Source organism: Equus przewalskii, chromosome X (genome assembly GCF_037783145.1).
Source record: "Equus przewalskii isolate Varuska chromosome X, EquPr2, whole genome shotgun sequence".
NCBI lineage: Eukaryota > Metazoa > Chordata > Mammalia > Perissodactyla > Equidae > Equus > Equus przewalskii.
Window position 1 is genome coordinate 45,188,752 of NC_091863.1, and position 21,623 is coordinate 45,210,374.

Consider the following 21,623-nt stretch of genomic DNA (forward strand, 5'->3'; position numbering starts at 1 on the left):
TATGTAAGTTCCTTCGATCTCCATTTTGTTAAGAGTTTTTATCATAAATGGTTGTTGCTTCTTGTCAAATGCTATCTCTGCATCTATTGAGATGATAATCTAATTTTTATTCCTCAGTCTGTTCAAGTGGTGTATCACCTTGATTTGCAGATGTTGAAACATCCCTGTGCCCCTGTTATAAATCCCACTTGATTATGATGTATGCTCCTTTTGATGTATTGCTGAATTCGGGTTGCCAGAACTTTGTTGAGGATTTTTGCATCTATGTTTATCAGCAATATTGGCCTGTAGTTTTCCTTTCTTGTGTTGTCCTTGTCAGGCTTTGGTATCAGAGTGATGTTGGCCTTCTAGAATGTGTTAGGAAGCATTCCATCTTCCCTAATGTTTTGGAATAGCTTGAGAAGGAGAGGTATTAAATCCTCTCTGAAACTTTGGTAGAATTCCCCAAGGAAACTGTCAGGTCCTGGGCTTTTATACTTTGGGATGCTTTTGATTACTCTTTCAATCTCTTTCCTTGTATTTGGCCTATTCAGATTATCTAATCTTCTTGATTCAGCTTTGGGAGGTTGTAAGAATCTAAAAATTTATCCATTTCTTCTAGATTATCCATTTTGTTGACATAGAGTTTTTCATAGTATTCTCTTATAATTCATTGTATTTCTGTGGTGTCCGTTGTTATTTCTCCTCTTTCATTTCTAATGTTGTTTCTCTGAGCTTTCTCTCTTTTTTTATTTGTAAGTCTGGCTAGGGAGCTGTCAATTTTATTTATCTGCTCAATGAACCAGCTCTTTGTTTCATTGATCCTTTCTACTGCCTTTTTTGTTTCAATAGCACTTGTTTATGCTCTGATTTTTATGATTTATCTCCTTTTGTTGACTTTGTTCTTTTTCTAATTCGGTTAGGTATAATTTGAGATTGCTGATTTGGGATTTTTCTTGTTTGTTAAGGTATACCTTAGTTGTGATCAATTTCCCTCTTAATGTGGCTTTTGCTGCATCCCATGTGAGTTGGTATGGTATGTTATCATTTTCATTTGTCTCCAGATATTTTTTCATTTCTTCTTTAATTTATTCAATCATCACTTGGTTGTTCAATAGAATGTTTGTCTATTTCTCAGCTTTTTTCTTGTAACTAATTTCTAGCTTCATAGCATTGTGATCAGAAAAGATGCTTGCTATACTTTTAATCTTCTTAAATTTATTGAGGCTTCCCTTGTTTCACAACATATCATCTATCCTTGAGAATGTTCCATACGCACTTCAGAAGAATGTGTATTATGCTGTTTTTGGATAGTGTTCTGTATATATCTATTAAGTCAAACTTGTTTAGCTTTTCATTTAATTCCACTGTTTCCATGTTTATTTTCTCTTTGGATGGTCTATCCATTGATGTGTGTGGAGTGTTGAGGTCCCCTCCTATTATTCTGTTATTATTAATATCCTCTTTTATGTTTGTTAATGATTGCTTTATGAACTTTGGTGATCCTGTGGTAGGTGCATAGATATTTATAAGTATTATTTCTTCTTGATGGAGTTTCCCTTTGATCATTATATACTGCCCCTCTTTGTCTCTCTTTACCTGCTTTATCTTGAAGTCTACTTTGTCTGATATAAGTATTGCAACACCTACTTTCTTTTGTTTGCCTTTAGCTTGGAGTATTGTCTTCCATCCCTTCACTCTGAGCCTGAGTTTGTCATTGGGGCTGAGATGTGTTTCCTGGAGGCAGTATATGTTGGGTCTTGTCCTTTAATTCATCTTGCCACTCTTTGTCTTTTTATTGGAGAATTCAATCCATTTACACCTACAGTGATTATCGTTATATGAGGGCTTAATGCTGTCTTTATCACTCATTTTCCAGTTGTCCTGCATTTCCTTTGTTTCTTGTCTTGTGTGTTTTGATCTACCCATTGAATTATGTAGTTTTTTTATGATGCATTTCCTTGTTTTCTCCTTATTTATTTCTGTCTCTGTTCTGGTTTTTTTTTGTTTAGTGGTTACCATGAGGTTTGTATTCAGAATCTCATATATAAGATAGTGCATTTTCTGATGGTCTCTTATTTCCTTAGTGTAAATCGATTCAATACTTTCCTCCTCTCCTCCTAAGTTGTTTTTCTCACATCTTATTCCATCTTGTGTTGTGAGTTTGTGGCTAAAATTACAGGATTATCCTTGTTTTTGGTGTTTACCCTCCCTTTCTTTTTAATGCTATATTTGTGTATTTGTTAACTTATTCTGATTGTGACTACCTATTTATCTCCTTACTCCATGCTTTGTAACCCCTTTCTCCATTTTTTTCTTGTATGAGAGCCTTCTTGATGATTTATTATGGGGGGGGTCTCATTGCTATGAACTCCCTTAGCTTTTGTTTGTCTCAGAAAGTTTTTATTTCTCCATCATATCTGCAGGATATTTTCACTGGATACAGTATTCTTGGCTGAATATTTTTGTTTTTCAACGATTTGAATATGTCATTCCATTCTCTCCTAGCTTGTAATGTTTCTGCAGGGAAATCCACTGAAAGCCTGATAAGGGTTCCATTGTATGTTATTTTCTTCTGCCTTGCTCCCCTTAGAATTTTTCTTTGTCATTCATTTCTGCCAGTTTTACTACTATAGGCCTTGCAGTGAGTCTTTTTACATTTAGATATCTAGGAGATCTGGCAGCTTCTTCCACATGGATTTCCATCTTTCCCTAGATTTGGGACGTTCTCTGCTATTATTTCTTTGAACACACTTTCTGCTCCATTCTTCTCTTCTTCTGGAATACCTATAATTGTTATGTTACATTTCCTAAATGATTTGGATATTTCCCATAGACTTTCTTCATTTCTTTTTAGTCTTTCTTCTCTTTCCTCCTCTCTCTGGAGCATTTCAACGTGTCTATCTTCGATTATGCTGATATGCTCCTCTATGATGTCCACTTGAGTGTTCAGGGAATCCATATTTTATCTCTTCCATTGTGTCTTTCATCTCTAATATTTCTGACTGATTCTTCTTTATAGTTTTAATTTCTTTTGTGAAGTACCTCTTGAACTCATTGAATTGTTTCTCTTCATTCTCTTTTACCTCATTGAGTGTTTTGATGATAGTTATTTTGAATTCATTGTCGTTTAGATTACATATTTCTGTGTCCTCAGGACTGAGTTCTGGATACTTATCATTTTCTCTCTAGTTGGAGATTTAATATAATGTTTGATATTGCTAGAGTGTTTGGCTCTGGTCTTACGCATCCTGCTATTATTTGGTTGCATTTACTACCTGTTGCCACTGGGTGGGAGTCAAGAGCCATGTATTCTGAGCCCTCTGTCTTCAGCCAAGGTCGCTGATGCTGGAACGGGTGCGAGGTGGGTTGGGGAAGTGGCACTTTCTCCTGCATACTCTCGGGACTTTCTCACTCTGCTCTTGCTATCTTCTTTCCTGAGGTGTTGGCTTAATGAGGTCACCCCTCGTGAAAGCTCTTGCTCCAGTAGAGGTCTCCCCTCTCAGCTGCATGGGAGCTCGGGGTCATTGATTTTCCCACAAATGAAAGCCCCCTCCCCAGTTCCTTCCCTCTCAGAGGCCTCCCACGGTTGCAGATTGCAGTTTATTAGGGTAAGGAGTGAAGTTTTCTCTTACCCCATTCCAGCTCTTACAAGGGGAGCTCCAGCCTCTCCACCCTCCATTATATGGCTTTGTCTGTCTCTCTGATGTTTTTCTGTTGTGTTAGGATGTCCTCTGTTGGAGTATGAATGTCTCATTTTGTTGTATGTTGGAGGGAAGAGAATCCCAGGCAAGTTCACTCTGCCATGATGCTGACATCACTCCAAGATATTTTTTCAATATAGGAATTCTAAGAGAATTATCCTTTAGAAAGGGCAACATAAGGATAATGGGTATCCCAGAAGGAGAAGAGAGAGAAGGGAGCAGAGAGCTTATTTAAAGAAATAATAGCAAAGAACTCCCAAATCTAGGGAAGGAACTGGATATACAGATCCATAAAGCCAATAGAACACTCAGTTATCTCAATGCAAAAAGACCTTCTCCAAGATACATAATAATAAAACTGTCAAAGATCAATGACAAAAAAGGATTATTAAAAGTATCCAAGGAGATAAAGAAAACAAGCTACAAAGGAACCCCCATTAGTCTATAAGCATTTTTCTAAGAAGAAACCCTACAAGCTCGGAGAGAGTGGAAAGATATACTCAAAATATTGAAAGATAAAAACTGTCATCCAAGAATACTCTACACGGCAAAGTTAGCTTTCAGATTTCAAGGAGAAATAAAGGGTTTCCTAGACAAACAAAAGCAGAGGGAGTTTATCACCACTAGACCTGCCTTACTAATAATGTTGAAAGAAGTTCCCTTGCCTGAAATGAAAAGAGAAAGGTATACAAAGCTCTGAGAAAGGTAATAAATAGACAGACAAAAGCAAAAGATTGCAGCTCTATTTCAGAATAAGCTAGTAAACACTTAATTAAATCATAAAGCTTAAAGGGAAAAGAAGCATTAAAAGTAACTATAACTGCTTGAATTTGGTAACAAACTCACAATGCAAAAAGGGATAATTTACGACAACAAAAGCATAGAAAGTGAAGATGAAAAGGTTCAGAACCTGCATAGGCCAATGAACATAAGATGCTATCACCAGAAAAAGAACTATCTTATCTACGAGACCTTTTTTTTTTTTTTTTTAAAGATTTTATTTTTTCCTTTTTCTCCCCAAAGCCCCCCGGTACATAGTTGTGTATTCTTCGTTGTGGGTTCTTCTAGTTGCGGCATGTGGGATGCTGCCTCAGCGTGGTCTGATGAGCAGTGCCATGTCCGCGCCCAGGATTCGAACCAACGAAACACTGGGCCGCCTGCTGTGGAGCACGTGAACTTAACCACTCGGCCACAGGGCCAGCCCCTCTACGAGACCTTTTATACAAACACCATGGTAACCACAAAACAAGGATTCAGAGCAGAGTCACAAAACATAAAAAAGAGGAAACTGAGAAACAACATCAGAAGAAAAAACATGAAACAAATTGCAGGCAGATATACAAGGAAAAGTAAATAATCAAAATATAGAATAATCAGAAAACAAGGGTAAAATATCAGTATTAAGTCCTCATATACCAGTAATCTCTCTAAATGTAAATGGATTGAATTCACCAATCAAAAGACACAGACTAGCTAATGAATTAAAAAACAAGACCCAGCAATATGCTGCCTCCAAGAGACCCATCTCAACTCTAAAGTCAAACATAGGCTCAAATTGAAGTGATGGAAGATGATACTCCAAGAAAATGGCAACCAAAACAAAGCAGATGTAGCCATACTTATATCAGATAAAATAGAATTCAAAAGAAGAAAGAAAAGTTACAAAGATGGGCATTATATAATAACAAAGAGGAAAATCCATCAGAAGACATAACATTTATTAATATATATGCACCTAACATAGAACCACAAGAGTATATAAAGCAATTATTAACAGATCTAAAGGGAGAAACTGACAGTAATGCAATAATAGTAGGGGACTTTAATACCCCACTTACATAAATGGATAGATCATTCAGACAGAATGTCAACAAGGAAACACTGATTGGCCTTAAATGAAACATTAGACCAGATGAAGTTAATAGATATATATATATAGAACAATCCATCCAAAAACAGCAGAATGCACATTCTTCTCAAGTGCACATGGAACATTCTTGAAGATAGACCATATTTTGGGAAACTAAAGAAGTCTCAATAAATTAAAGAAGATTGAAATTACATCAAGCACCTTTTCCTACAACAGTGATATGACAATAGAAATCAATTACAATAAGAAAGCTGGAAAAGTCACAAATATGTGGAAACTAAACAAAATGCTACTGAACAACTATTGGTTCAATGAAGAAATCAAAGGAGAAATTAAAAAATACCTGGATCTGGAGACAAATAAAAATGAAAACACAAGATACCAAGATCTATGTGATGCAACAAAAGTAGTACAAAGAGGGAAGTTTATATCAATACAGGCCTACCTTAAAAAACAAGAAAAATCTCAAATAAACAATCTAAAATTACCCCTAAAGAACTAGAAAAAGAACAAATGAAACCCAAAGTCAGTAAAATCAAAGATGTAATAAAAATCAAAGCAGAAATAAATGAAAATAGACACTAAAAAGACAACAGAAACATCAATGAAACTAAGAGGTAGTTTTTTTAAAAAGATAAACAAAGCTGGCAAAACTTTAGCTAGAGTCACTAAGAAAAAAGCTGAGAGGGCTCAAATAAATGAAATCAGAAACAAAAGATAAATTACAATGGATACTACAGAAATAAAAGGATTATAAGAGGAAACTAGGAACAGCCATACACTAACAAATTGGATGAGGTACAAAAAATGCATAAATTCTTAGAAGTGTGCAACCTTCCAAAACTGAGTCAAGAATAAATAGATAATCTGAATAGAGTGATCACTAGTAAAGAGATTGAAACTGTAATCAAACACCTCCCAACAAACAGCAGTGCAGGAGCAGACAGCTTCTCTGGTGAATTCTACCAAACATTCTAAGAAGATTTAATACCAATCCTTCTCAAACTCTTCCAAAAAAATTGAATAGCAGGGGACACTTCCTAACTCATTTTGTGAGGCCAACATTACCTGATGCCAACACCTGCCAAGGACATCAAAAGAAAAGAAAATTACAGGCCAATATTGCTTATGAACATAGATACAAAAAACCTCAACAAAATATTAGCAAATTGAATACAACAATACATTAAAAGGATTATATATCATGATCAAGTGGAATTTATTCCAGGGATGCAAGGATGGTTCAACATCAACAAATCAATCAATGTGATATACCACTTTAACAGCAAGAAGTATAAAAATCACATGATCATCTCAATAGATGCAGGTAAAGCATTTGACAAGATTCAGCATCCATTTAAAATAACAACAGAAACAATGCAAGGATGCCCATTCTTGCTCCTCTTATTCAACATAGTATTGGAAGTCCTAGCCAGAGCATTAAACAAGAAAAAGAAATGAAATGTATCCAAATTGGAAATAAAGAAGTAAAACTGTCACTGATTTTGGATGGCACAAATTTTTATATGGAAAACTAAAAAATCCAACAAAAAGCTGTTAGAAATCGTAAATAAATACAGCAAATTTTCAGGGTACAAAATCAACATACAAAAATCAATTGCATTTTATATACTAACAAGGAACTAGCAGAAAGAGCTATCAAGAGTACAGTCTCATTTACAATTGCAACAAAAAGAATAAAATAGCTAGGAGTAAATTTAACCAAGGAGATGAAAGATCTATACAGTGAAATCTACAGTATATTTTTAAAAGAAATCAAAGAAGAGACAAAGAAATGGAAAGATATTCTGTGCTCATGTATTGGAAGAATTAACATAGTTAAAACATCCGTATTACCTAAAGCAATCTACAGATTCAATGCAACCTCTATTGAAATCCAATGACGTTTTTCACTGTAATAGATACAAAGCATCATAAGATTTTTATGGAACAATAAAAGACCCCAAATAGCCAAAGCACTCTTGAGGAAAAAAAATCAAAAGTGGAAGTATCACACTCATTGATTTCAAAATATGCTACAGAGATATAGTAATCAAATCATGATAGTACTGGCAGAAAAACAGACACACAGATCAATGGAACAGAATTGAAATCCCAGAAATAAACCCACACATTTATGGACAGCTAATTTTTTTAAGTATACTTTTTTTGCAAGGAATATTGACCCTGAGTAACATCTCTTGACAATCTTCCTGTCTTTTTTTTCTCCCCAAAGGCCCAGTACATAGTTTATGTGCTAGTTGTAGGTCATTCTAGTTCTTCCTATGTGGGATGCCGCTGCAACATGGCTTGATGAGTGGTGCGTAGGTCCGCACCTGGGATCCGAACCAGTGAACCCCAAGCTGCCAAAATGGAGTGTGGAAGCTTAACCACTCAGCCACAGGGCTGGCCCCTATGGACTGCTAATTTTTGACAAAGGATCCAAGAACATACAATGGAGAAAGAAAAGTCTCTTCAATAAATGATGTTGGGGAAAATGGACAGACACATACAAAAAAATGAAGGTAGACCACTGTCTTACAACACACACAAAATTAACTCAAAATGGATTAAAAACTTGAAGATGAGACCTGAAGCTGTAAATTCCTAGAAGAAAACATAGGTAATATGCTCTTTTAAATTGATCTTAGCAATATCTTTTTGAATATGTCTCCTCAGACAAGGGAAACAAAAGAAAAAATAAACAAATGAGACTACATCAAACTTAAAAGCTTCTTCACAGCAAAGGGAAACATCTACAAAAGAAGACAACCTGCTGACTTGGAAAACATATTTGCATATCATATCTGATAAGTGGTTAATATCCAAAATATACAAAGAACTTATACAAAGCAAGAAAAAGACGAACACAATTAAAAACTGAGCAGAAGATCTGAACAGACATTTTTTCAAAGAAGACATACAGATGTCCAACAGACTATGAAAAGATGTTCAACATTACTAATTATTAGGGAAATGCAAATCAAAACCACAAGATATCACCTCACATCCATGGGAATGGCTATTATTAAAAAGACAAGAAATAACAAGTGTTGGAGAGGTTGTGGAGAAAAGGGAACCCTCATACACTGCTGGTGGGAATGCAAACTGGTACAGACACTAGGGAAAACAGTATGGTGATTCCTCAAAAAACTGAGAATAAAACTACCATATGATCCAGCTATTTCACTTCTGGTTATTTATCCAAAGTGTACAAAGACACTTTAAGTCAAAAAGATGTACGTACCCCAATTTTCATTGCAGCATTATTTGCAATAGCCAAGACTTGGTAGCAACCTAAGTGCCCACTGACAGATGAATGGATAAAAAGATGTGGTATATATATGTATATATACACACATACACACACACACACACATGCACACAATGGAATACTACTCAGCTTTTTAAAAGATGAAATGTCATTTGTGACAACATGGATGGACCTTAATGTTATTACGCTAAGCAAAATAACTCCAATAGAGAAAGAAAAATATCATATGATTTCACTCATATGAGGAAGATTAAAAAAAACAATAAACATAGATGCAGAGAACACATTGGTGGTTACTAGAGGGGAAGGAGAGTCAGGGGAGAGTAGAAGAGGTAAAGGACTTTTGTATGGCGATGGCTGGAAACTAGACTTTAGGTGGTGAACACAATATAGTCTATACAGAAATCAAAATATAATGATGTACACCTGAAATTCATACAATGTTATAAACCAATGTTACCTTCATAAATATATTAATTAATTAATTAATTAGATTAAATCTACCCATGCCTCCAGCTCAATGCCTTCACATGAACCCACAGTTCCATCTAGCCTTGGAATTTATTTTACATTTAACTCTCTTTGTCATATAGTTACTATGTACACATGATGTTATGAATTATTTTCCCTATGTATGTTTTGTTCTTCAGTTTAGATGATATGTTCATGTAGGGCATGAGTTATGTTGTGTGAAGTGCATTGGCACAAACAAGAGCGTTTTCAACTATACTCAATTATAATTTCAATTATAATGAAAGGTCACTGCTTTTGAAATAAGAAAATTGGTCTCCTTGCTGACCAGTAATCTGTGTATTCTAGTAATGAGCTCCCACAACCACAATGTGTCACCGTTTTACAAGTCAAACTTTCTTCATTTGGATGTAGAGAAGATAGGAATTCTCAGGAGAAATTCCTGAGAGATTGCAAGAAAATTTATAGCAATGCGACAGTTGGGAGATGTGGAGATGGGATAGAATTACAGAGACCAAAAAGTGAAAATCTCATTTACACACTCTCAACACATTCTGTAGTCCCAGTCTCCCTCCCACTGTTAATTTTCTGTGTACTCTTCCAGATCTTTTCTCTTTGTCTGGTGAGTATGTCTGAGAGAGAGAGAGAGAGAGAGAGTCAGAAACAAAGAGACACAGAGGCACAGGAGTTTAGAAAACATAAATGGGATCCCTCTGTGTGTGTGTGTGCAACCATTCAGTAATTTTTCTTTTCATTTTATAACAATTCATTGCCCACCTTTTGGTGTCAACACGTCCAACTCTATCTTTCTTCTTAGCAGCTAATGCAGCAATTTCTGAATATTTAAATGGTCAGCAATTGACATCTAGTCCTAAAAATGCTTGCCTGGGTATGGTCCAAAACTTGAGCTGATAAATTCCAGTCTGTTGCCCATTATTTTAAAGCTGTGTGATTAATTAGTAAACACTTTGGAGGACTGGTAGGTGATGAGCAGTAAGTTGAAAAACAGTATGTGCAAACCGGATTGCCACCAGAATTTAGAGCAGCATAAAATTAAGTCCTGTGGAGAATTTATAAGGAGAAAGTGGAGAAAGAGCCAGAGGAAGAGAGACCATTATAATACCAAGGCATTTTGTGTCTGCATTATTGCTTATTTATGATTATAAAATACTACATGCTCATTGTAGAAGATGGGAAATAGAGAAACACATTAAAAAGAAAACAAACATTAATCCTATGACCTAGACTGAACCAGAGTTAATATTCATTTTTTCTCATATAGTTTCTTTCCTTTTTATTTTAAAATTTTTATCATAAGATATAACATCATAATTTTTAAAACATTCAAACAATACAGAAAGGTGAAAAGTAAAAAAGGAAAAGTCCTCTTCCCACCATTTTCATCCTCACTTTCCAGATATTCACTTAATAATTTCTCATAGTATGTATTTAAGTATGTTGACATTGCTTTTATTCTGAGTATATAAATGTGTGGTGTATGGTCTATATACCATAATAGGGTCATACTGTGTTAATGTTTTTTATACTCCTTTTTTCATTTTGCTTTCTATCTGAAGCATACATATTCCATATATAACCCACATGCAACCAGGAGATATTGAGCGTGGAGTTATTTCAAAACATTTCACTTGACACTTATCACCAGTTCCATGCCCTTGAGTTTCTGACTTTACACAGAAGAAGGCCTGTAACCTTAGCTGAGGGCCCACTTTAGTGAATCACACATTCTTCCTGTATGTATGGCTCTAGTTTAGACTATTTGTTGGGAGGTATTAGAGAAGAGCATGTGGTTACTACGGTGTGGTACAGGGGAAAGTGCCAAAGATCTAGGTTTGGATCCTAGTTTTATCATTTACTAGCTGTGTTTTAAAAGGAATTTTTGTGTGTGTGCTGAGGAAGATTTCCCTGAGCTAACATCTGTGCCAATATTCCTCTATTTTGTATGTGAATCACAGCCACAGCATGTCCACTCACTGGCCATGTAGGTCCACATGGGAAACTGAACTCTGTAGCAGAGCTGGAGTGTGCTAAACTTAACCACTAGGCCATGAGGCTGCGCCCAAGAAAATGTTTTAAGTAACCCTATGAGGTATTTTTATCCCCCCCTTTAGAGATGATAAAACAGAGACTCCACCAAGGAAAACTGATTTATCTAAGGTCACATAGATAGTATGTAGTAGAGCCAGGATTCAAGCAAAGGTCTGTTTGAGCCACAGCCTATGTGCTTTCCACTTTACCATCTTGGCTTCTCTTTAGGACTTCTGTCAAGGTGAACAAGAGTATGTAATCGAAGTGATTACCTCACCTTTTGACTAAAGACTTGATAAAAGGTTATGTATTCTGGTATCTTTCCAGTGTCCACACATTTCTTCTCTGACTCTGTTTTGTCATATTCCCTTTTTTTTTTTTTTTTAGGAGAGAAGCCTTATAAATGTACCTGGGATGGCTGCTCCTGGAAATTTGCTCGCTCAGATGAGCTCACCCGCCATTTCCGCAAGCACACAGGCATCAAGCCCTTCAGGTGCACAGACTGCAACCGTAGCTTTTCTCGCTCTGACCACCTCTCCCTGCACCGCCGGCGCCATGACACCATGTGAGCAGCACAGACCGCACTAGAAGAGCTGCCCTGGTATTTTTCCTGTTTGTGTGCTGAGATCATGCCCATCTTTTCCTGTTTGACTTCAACTTGCCTCTAGGATGGGGTTGGAGCAGCTCACTGAGCCAGGTTGATGAGACTAGAGAAGAAGATCGCTGGTCTCCTATGGTGGTTCCTCATATTCCATCTTCACCTCTCCACTGTCCAGTACCCAATTTTTTCAACCTCGGCATGGGTGGAATTCCAGTGAAGCACCCATGGTTGCCCCACCCCCACCCTTACCCCTCCACTCTGAGATAGGACATTTTCCCAACAATAACAAAACAGGAATCAAACTCAAGGCTGTGAACAAACATACGCTGCTTTTTCCCCTATTTTTTCTCTTGTTTCTAGAATTCTTATCTATGTTTTTTTCAGTCAGAATTTAGTGGTATCCTAAAATGACTTTTGTCAAGTTCCTAGACAGAAGAGGGCATAACAATGTAGTTGGTTAGTAAGATTTACAGGGATTTGGTTCCTGAGCATAGAGCACATTCTCAGTGAATAAGCTGAGTTCCATACCAAACTTAAAGGTTTTATAAATCCAATCCTATTTGTTCTTACAATTTGGTTTTCAGATAGTGCTCGTCCTTCTGTTTCTTAACTCCATCGGAAGGAAGGAAGGGATCTTCTTGTCCTTCTCCTTCTCCTATGCTTCCTCCTCTTTCAGGATTAAAGATTTTGCTGCACAATTATATTCTTTATTAGGTTAAATTTGGTCAAATATTCAAAACACTCATCAACATGCCAGTAGGGAGAAAAGTGTTTCAGGAGAGTATGTTAGGCAGTGAAAGGAACAATCAGACCCAAGATGTTTCTGAAAACAAATAGAGGGGGCTTTCATTTGGAGAGGATATCTAAAGTGCTGTAATCACAAACTTCATTCAAATTGTAGCCTGTTGAGATAGTATCTTGAGGGGCTGCACTGTACTGTTTATTCCATTGTTTACATAAAGCAACTATTTTAAGCATATTGCGTGATGAGAAATCACGCACTGGGGCCATGTTATACAGAGGTGAGGGTTTGGAAGAAAAGTTTTGTTAATTCCATGGCATTACTAGTGTGCATTCCTGCGTTTCAAATGGAATATAAGAGACTTGTAGTGAAAATTGACATACAAAAAGCAATTTGATGTTCTGCGATTGCTATGAATGCCTAAGCCATTTCTTTTAGCCATTACAGCAGGTTGCATGATACACACATTTGATTTCCCAATCAGACTGTTTCCTGATAGACTCTGTGACATAAAACCCTCTGTTCCAGGCCCTGGACCTCAGATCTACCTCCACATGGCATATTTCCTCTCCCGGAGACAAGGGGGCCTTGCGTCACTTAGTTTTGGACTCGACCTCTCTCCTAAAATTTGTCTTCATATTGGACTCCTTTTCCTTGGCAGAAATTCAACCAGTCCCTGATTGAATACTTTAGGTTACTACCTCCCAAGGCCGTCCATTCTAACTAAATCATAGAATTCTAGCACCAAGAGGGGATCCTATTAACCATCTAGTCCCCCATATCATTTGTATTTTACAGATGAGACAAATATGGGTCAAAGGGTCAAATTCTTTCTCCAGATGTTACCTTGAGGCCTTATAAACCTGCACACACATTCTCCCAGGGATCTCATTATTAAACCAAATTAAAGAAAATTTTACATGATTGTTTGCAGTATTTGTCCAATTTTATGTGTTATGCTTCAGAAAACTTTAGACCACTCACAGGATCATTTACAATTGATTAAGTAGTAAGTCAAATGTGCTTGTAGTCATTGACATATAACATTAGGCACACAATTTTTCTATTCTAACACTTTCTATAATATCTCACATTTGATTTACCTTAGTTCAACTTACAATGTCTTTCCAAACCATATCCCTCAAAAATTCTAAAACTGCTGTATTTTTCAAAGTGACATGCAGATTTTTACTATTATCCTTCTTATTTCAATATAGGCTTTTCCCTGATTTTGATGTACAAGTTCCACACTGTAGACTAATTGCCACAGCACTAGGAAGTATCTATGGCCAGTCTGTTAAAGGAGACTTCTATGTAGCTGTAACACAGATTGTTAAAGGTGTGTTACCATCATGCAGAGGTTTAAACTTATAATTGAGTAATTGATAATGGTATTTTACAGTAGAATCCAAAGGCTTACCCATTTTCCTCAGAGTTTGGATGCTGAGACTTCTTTTCCAGAGTTCATAACTGACCTGTGCCCCTCAGACCTCAGGATCTTTTGCATTGGAGCATATGATCTCTTTATAAATAAAGGCTATCAAAGATACTGTTATACTAACTAGGATGATCAAATTAGAATTCCAAATATTGGTATCCCTGACATCCCTAAGCCTTTATTAGAATTTTTTCCTGCAAGTAATGAGGGACTTTGCTAATGTTTTATTAATTGTCTATAGTTAGGAAACAAGTCTAACCCTATTCTCATTACCCTCTCCCCTCCAAATAATATGAAATCCTTCTAATTATTTATGTATTCCTTAAGAAATATTCCAAAATTTATTAAGAGGATTTCATAGAGTACAAAGATTCAAATATAGTGTAATAGAGTGTTGTGCCAAAGCTCATAGAACTTTGCTAAATAGACAGTGAGATGGAAAGGAACTGTCTCTCTTAGGTAGAATTTGGGATTAATTGCATTTTCTATGCTCATACCAGCAAAGCACCATTATGCAGACAGTTGCCTAGGGCATGGAAAATGGCCTTGTTTCAAAGGGTTGGATAATATCCTGGGATTTGTTGCAATAGAATTCCTCTATCTGTACATGATTGGCAGTTAAACATAACTATTGATAATTATGATTGAAAAATTCAGGAAAAATAATGAAGAATGTGAACTGGTTGGCTGGATTAGGTGGAGTGAATTATGGGAAAAACAGAAAGCTTTGTGAGAGTAACTTCTTTTTAAGTAAATTTTTAATTTAGAACAGTTTAAGATTTATAGAAAAGTTGTAAAGGTAGTACAGAGAATTTTCCTATACCCGCTATCCAGTTTTTCTTATTATTAGCATCTTTCATTAGTATCGTACATTTGTTACAACTAATGAAGTAGTATTGGTACATTATTATTAACTAAAGCCTAAACTTTAGTGAGATTTCCTTAGTTTTTACCTAATATCCTTCTTCTATTCCAGCATCTCATTCAGGATCCCACATCACATTTAGTGGTCATGTCTCCTTAGGCTTCTCTTGCTTATGACAGTTTCTCAGACTTTCCTTGTTTCCTATGACCTTGACAGTTCCAAGGAGTATGTCCCTCAATTGAGATTTGTCTGATGTTTTTCTCATGAGGTTATGAGTTTTAGGGAGGAAAACCATAGAGGTGAACTGACATTTTTATCACATCATATTATCATAACTTATACTCTTGATGTTAACATTGATCAACTGGCTGAGATAGTGTTTGTCAGATTTCTCCTCTGAACTCTTCCCTCCCCCTCATTCATACTGTACTCTTTGGAAGAAAGTCACTATGTGTAGCCCACACCTGAGCAGTGAGTTATGCACTACATTCTTGAGAGATCTATATAAATTATTTGGAATTCTTCTTTATGGGAAATTTCTCTCTTCTCCCTGTATTTATTTATGCAATTCTTTACTTGTATCAGTAGGGACTCATGGATATTTATTTCATACTTTGGGTTATAATCCAATACAACTTTATTCTGTTGCTCAAATTGTTCCAGCTTTGGCCATTGAGTACTCTTTTGGATTGACTTGCAAGTCCTTTTGACATACCCCTATCATTTTTTTTAGCACATCCTTATTTTCTGGCATTACAAGCTGCTCCAGGCTCATCTTGTATATTTTTTTTGGCCCACTTCTATAATCAACCATTTCTTTAAGGACTCTTGGTTTCTTTTAATGGAAAATTATGTTAGAAACTAAGATCTAGGCCTTAGATATGCTTGTCACAACTGGGGTATTATTGCTTCTAGGCCATCTCAGCTGACAGAGCAAAGAAATACATGTGTGTACATTAACTCATGTAGATACATGTATCTACATTATTTCTATATGTAATCATCCATATCTTTATTAAACTAAGCATGAGTTCATACTGATGTCTCCAACTCCAATCCATTACCACATGAATAATTCTAGCCTTTTTTCTTTGCTTATCTGTAACCTCCCACTCCAACAGTGAGAAATTTGGCTCCCATACTCTGCCATGTATTTACTTAATTGTTCAATTCAATTATACATCTGAATTGTTAACCTGTACGCCTGTGGGAAATGAGCTCTGTGCTTATGTACACGATAGTAACATTTTCAGGACTCTAACAACTCTTTGAAACAAAGCGATCTGCAAATATCGGGAATTAGGGATTTCTGTGATCTGACTTCCAGGATGTTTGAGTCTATATTGTCCCAAAATAGTTTTTTTAAGAACCAAACCATTGGAAATTGACCCAACTTAGAATAAGCCAAGGTAAATTATTATCCACAGTTTTCTAATACCTATATAGACAGATGGACACAGAAGAAAGTGGATGTACCCAATTTAAAGAAACACATAGCACTATATTTTCTCACTGGTAAATATGACTCTCTGACAGTAGGGGTTCTACCCTAAGTTACCTCTCTTCCATAGTTTCCAATCTTTCACTTGGTTGACCTTAGGCAAGTCACACCACCACTGTGTGCTCAGTTAACCCATCTGTAAAATGGGAATCCAAGTATCTACCTCACAGGAATGTTGTGAGGATTCTCATTAATGGATGTTGGCAAAAATAATGGGAGATCCTTAAATGAACAAAGTATTATCATCATTATTATAATGATAATTATAGTACCCTACATTTACCCTAGAAAAATGAGAGGATTAGGCTTCCTGGGTGATAAAGAGCTAAATTTGAGTCAGTAACAAGGATAATTGAAGAGTGGTCACTGGAAGCAATATTCTTTCTTCTTTTCCTCTCACTTTCCCTACATTCTTTTCATTACTACCTATAGGTTTCTCATCTCTTTTCAGACTCAGAGCATATTAGGAGCCTATAGGAATAGGTAGGCAAAATCCATTGCTTCAGAAGCTGCATTCTTCCCCTTTCCTCACTCTGCCTGGACCACATTACATGTTACCCTATGAGAAGCACAAAGGGAATTTCTCAGAGCCCTTCAGACTTTGGCCAGTTCAACTTCACTGGTTACATTTTCTCTTTTCCCACTTAGTGTACTCTGAATAGTTTAGATAGGAGGGAAGTCAGATGGGGTGGTTGGGGTGGGAGTGGGATGGAAGAAAATAGAATTTATACAAGTGACAGGATATTTCTTTATTCTCAAACACAGGTTTCACCTTCTATTTCCTTTTCTGGTAGTGTGTCAGGGGTAGAGTGAGAGATACTATTTTGTTAAGTGTTAAGAAACTCTTCTTCCCTTCCAGTAGACATTTCGCAGGGTTAGTACAAGTATGTTGAACATTACTTTATAACTATGTTGTATACAGTGCTGTTTTCATTGCATTTCTGAATGAAAAGAAAAGAATCCCTAGTGGTGTCCATCCCTGTTTCTTGACAGGAGGTCACAATGGGAGAGCAGTGCCAGAAACTGACTCTTTTGTGTGTATGTGTAGAGGAAAGGAGCCTCCAGTAAAGGGATTTATTGAACTTTTTTTGTCATTGTTGGTTTGTTTAAAAGAAATTATAGAACAGTATATTAAGCTTTAGTCTCTGTAACTCTTCTGTTTTGCCTTGTTATTTCACTGCTTTAGAGCAGCATCCCGTTTTTCTCTGTTTTATATTAGTTCTTGCTCCAGAGACATGGTTTTGAGGCTAGGATCATGAGCAATCTCTCATATACAAGTCTGTTATGCACCTGTAGATATTCAAGAATTGCCTCTGTTATCATGGCCACTTAGAGGTTACTCTGTACTAGCCCAATGGGACTCTCCCTCTGTGGCATCCAGGCAGGATTTATGCTTGGGTATTAAGCAATCTTATGTTTGATTATTATACTTTTTTATTAATAAAAATATTTTAAACTTCAGAAACCATGGCTATTATCTTGACTTTGTCTCCATTTTATGTTTCCTCAGCATGGCATGGCATGAGTAGATCTTTCTCTTTCCCTTAACTGAGTAAAGTTGTGATGAAACTTGGCTAGGTTTCCCTGCCCATCCCTGTTCTCACCATTTTGCTTGTTTGTTTTTCCCTAAGAAAGAGTATGGTAAGGGACGATTTTGGGACAGCTTTAAACTCCAAAGCTACCTCAGTACAAATACCAGCCCTGGGTGGGGATGTGGGAAGCTGCCTTGTCTGAAGACTCTGCTTTGGGAAGCTTTGTCCTTCAGAGAGACACTGGGAAAAAAAGGAGAAAGGGGAAAATTATCTGAGAAAGATTGAGACCAAGAGCTAGAAGGACGGATTGAAGAGTGACTATTCCTGGGGCTACCAGAAAGGGATTTTTACTACAAATGATATAAAACAAGAAATCTCGGAGTTAATAGGTTCTCCAGTAATATTTCTTTACTCATTTATTTAAGACTCATTGTCATCTCTTTGGGTTAAAAGCATCATCAACTTGATGCTACAAATATTGACTGAAAAAGCTATGAATAATCCAGGATCTTTTCTGGTTGCTATGGAGATGAATGAAACACAGCTGCTGTCAAGAAATTCACTTTCTAATGAGGGATACCAGAATGCAATAAAAACACAGCAGTGTCTTAAATGTCATAATAGATGTATGGTTAATATTTCTGAAAATAAAAAACATGTGAACAATAAAGATGCCATAAAAAGTTAAAAAGCCACACATATAAACCAGGATTTGTGTCCAGCATATATAAAGAGTCATACAAATAATAAGACAAAAAACACAATATACAACAGGAATAAAAATTAACACTAATAATTAACAATCAAGTCAAAATAGTAATAAAAATTAACAATAATAATCTGGATATAATTTCCAGATTGATTATATATTGTCAATAAACATATAAAAAGATATTCAAACTCAGTACTAATCATGGATATGAAATGAAAATGAGAACCATTTTCCACTCATTTGACTGGCAAATATTTGCAAGTTTTATAAGACCAATTATTGGCAAAATATACAGAAATGAGCAATTATTATACACTACAGGTTGGAGATAAAACAATGGTAGTCATATTAGAGGGAAATTTTTCTGTATCTATTATGACAAAAAATACCATATACCCTATGTCCCAGAAATTCCACTCTTTGGTGTCTACTGCAGAAGAACTCTCATATATGTAGATATATATATAATAAAAATGTTCATTTCAGCATTGATTATAATCATGAAAAAAATTATAAACAACCTAAATGTCTATCAATGGAAATAGACTTAATAAACTATGGTATAGTTATACTCTGGAATGCAATGAAGCAGTTAACAGGAATGAGATAGATCTATATTAACCTATATGGAATGATCTTCAAGTCACATTGTTTTGGAGGAATCCCCAACAGCCAGATAACTGCCTTTGTATTGGGAGAAATGAAGGACTGGGTTTGAGGGTTTAAGATAAGCATGTGAGAATGCAGGAGGGAAACAACTTATAGGGCTGTCAGAGAATATGATCAGGGGAACAGTGAATGCGAAGGCACCTCTCTTCTGAAATGTTTTATAAAACACTACACAGGAGTTACTTGGGAGAGTTAATAAATGAATTAGTATTTGATCACCCACAGGTGTAATACCGTGATTTATTTATCAGGTTAGGTACAGTCACTGGGCAGAAAATGAGTGGGAATAGGGGAGAATGGGACTAGGTACATTTTGAGAGGGCTTAGAGTAAGTCAGCAAGGGGAAAGGTGCATGTCCTGGTGAAACCAAAGCAAAGAATCATTGAGACTTGACCAAGGGATAATAAGAAGCCAGAACAGCTGGGAGTGGGAAAATAGGCTTTTCACCCTTCTCACAAGGTGAGAAGTGAAAGGAGAACCAACCTGATGACTTGGCTTATCATGCTGAATATCTGTATCTGTTGCTTTAATCCTATTTGTAGCCTGGATATTTTCCCTCAGCATTTTCTCTAAATCATATTTTCTTTTTCTCTTCCCACGTTATTGAGACATAATTGACATATAACATTGTGTAAGTTTAAGGTGAACTGTGTATTGATTTGACACTTTTATATATTGTGATATGATTACCAATGTAGTGTTAGCTAACACTTCCATCATGTTCATAATTACAACTTTTTTGTGGTGAGAGCATTAAAGATCTAGTTTCTTAGAAACTTTGGAATATATAATACAATATTAACTATAATCACAATGCAATGCATTAGATCTCTAGACTTATTCAACTACTAACTGCAAGTTTGTACCCTTTAATCAATATCTCCCCATGTCCCCAACCCACTAGCCCTTGGTAACCACCATTCTACTCTGTGTTTCTGCAAGCTTGTTTTTGGGGGATTCCACATATAAGTGAGATCATACAGTATTTGTCTTTCTTGGTCTGACATATCTCACTTAGCATAATGCCCTCAAGTTCCATCCATGTTGTCCCAAATGGCAAGATTGCCTTCTTTCACATGGCTGAATAATATTCCATTGTAAATATATACTACATCTTCTTTATCCATTCATCTATCAACAGACACTTAGCTTGTTCCTATATCCTAGCTATTGTGAATAATGAAGCAATAAACGTGCAAGTGCAGATATCTTTTTAATATCCAGATTTCAATTCTTTTGGGTATGTATCCAGAAGTGGGATTGTTGGATCATATAGTATTTGTATTTTCAATTTTTTGAGGAACGTCCATACTGTTTTTAATAGTTGCTGTACCAATTTATATTCCCACCAAGAGTGCCCAAGTGCTCCCTGTTCTCCACATCCTCGCCAACACTTTGTATCTCTTGTCTTGTTGATGACAACCATATTAGAAGGTGTGAGGTGATATCTCATTGTGGTTTTGATTTACATATCCCTGATTAATGATATTCAGCATTTCTTCATGTACTGTTGGCCATTTGCATGTCTTCTTTTGAGTAATGTCTATTCAGGTCCTCTGTACATTTTTTCGGGTTATTCGTTTTATTGCTAGTGAATTATATGAGTTCATTATATATTTTGCATATTAACCCCTTATCAGGTATATGGTTTGCAAATATTTTCTCCCATTCCATAGGTTGTCTTTTCATTTTATTCACTGTTTCTTTGGCTGTACAGAAGCTTTTTGGTTTGCTGTAATCCCACTTGTTGATTTTTGCTTTTGTTGTTTGTACTTTTGACATCATATCCAAAAAATCACTGCCAAGACCAATGTCAAGGAGATTTTCCCATCAGTTTTCTTCTAGGAGTTTTAGAGTTTCAGGTCTTATGATTAAATTTTTAATCCATGTTGAATTAATTTTTGTGAGTGATGTGAGATAGGGGTCTAATTTCATTTTTCTACATGTGTTTATCCAGTTTTCCTAACACCGTTTATTGAGGAGACTATTCTTTCCCTATTCTTGTCTCCTTTGTCAAATATTGGCTAACCGTATATGCATGGGTTTATTTCTGGGCTTTCTATTCTGTTCAAGTGGTCCATATGTCTATTTTTATTCCCATAACATAAGGTTTTGATTAGTACAGCTGTGTAGCATATTTTAACATCAGAACTGATGCTCCAGTTCTGCTCTTCTCAGGATGGCTTTGGCTATTTGGGGGTCCTTTGTAGTTCCAT

General features: G+C 36.1%; 1 protein-coding gene across 9 annotated transcripts in view; it reads left to right on the forward strand.

Annotated features, from left to right (window-relative positions):
* KLF8 (KLF transcription factor 8) overlaps positions 1-21,623 on the forward strand; it is a 325,716-nt gene that overhangs the window by 206,118 nt on the left and 97,975 nt on the right. For 7 of the 9 annotated variants that reach the window (XM_070605590.1, XM_070605586.1, XM_070605584.1 and 4 more), the window contains one exon: positions 11,735-17,959. In XM_070605590.1, the coding sequence (XP_070461691.1) occupies positions 11,735-11,916 (182 nt within the window). In that variant the 3' untranslated portion in view covers positions 11,917-17,959. Of the gene's footprint in view, positions 1-11,734; positions 17,960-21,623 lie in introns of those variants that run through there. The other 2 variants (XM_070605585.1, XM_070605587.1) reach the window with 1 other exon arrangement.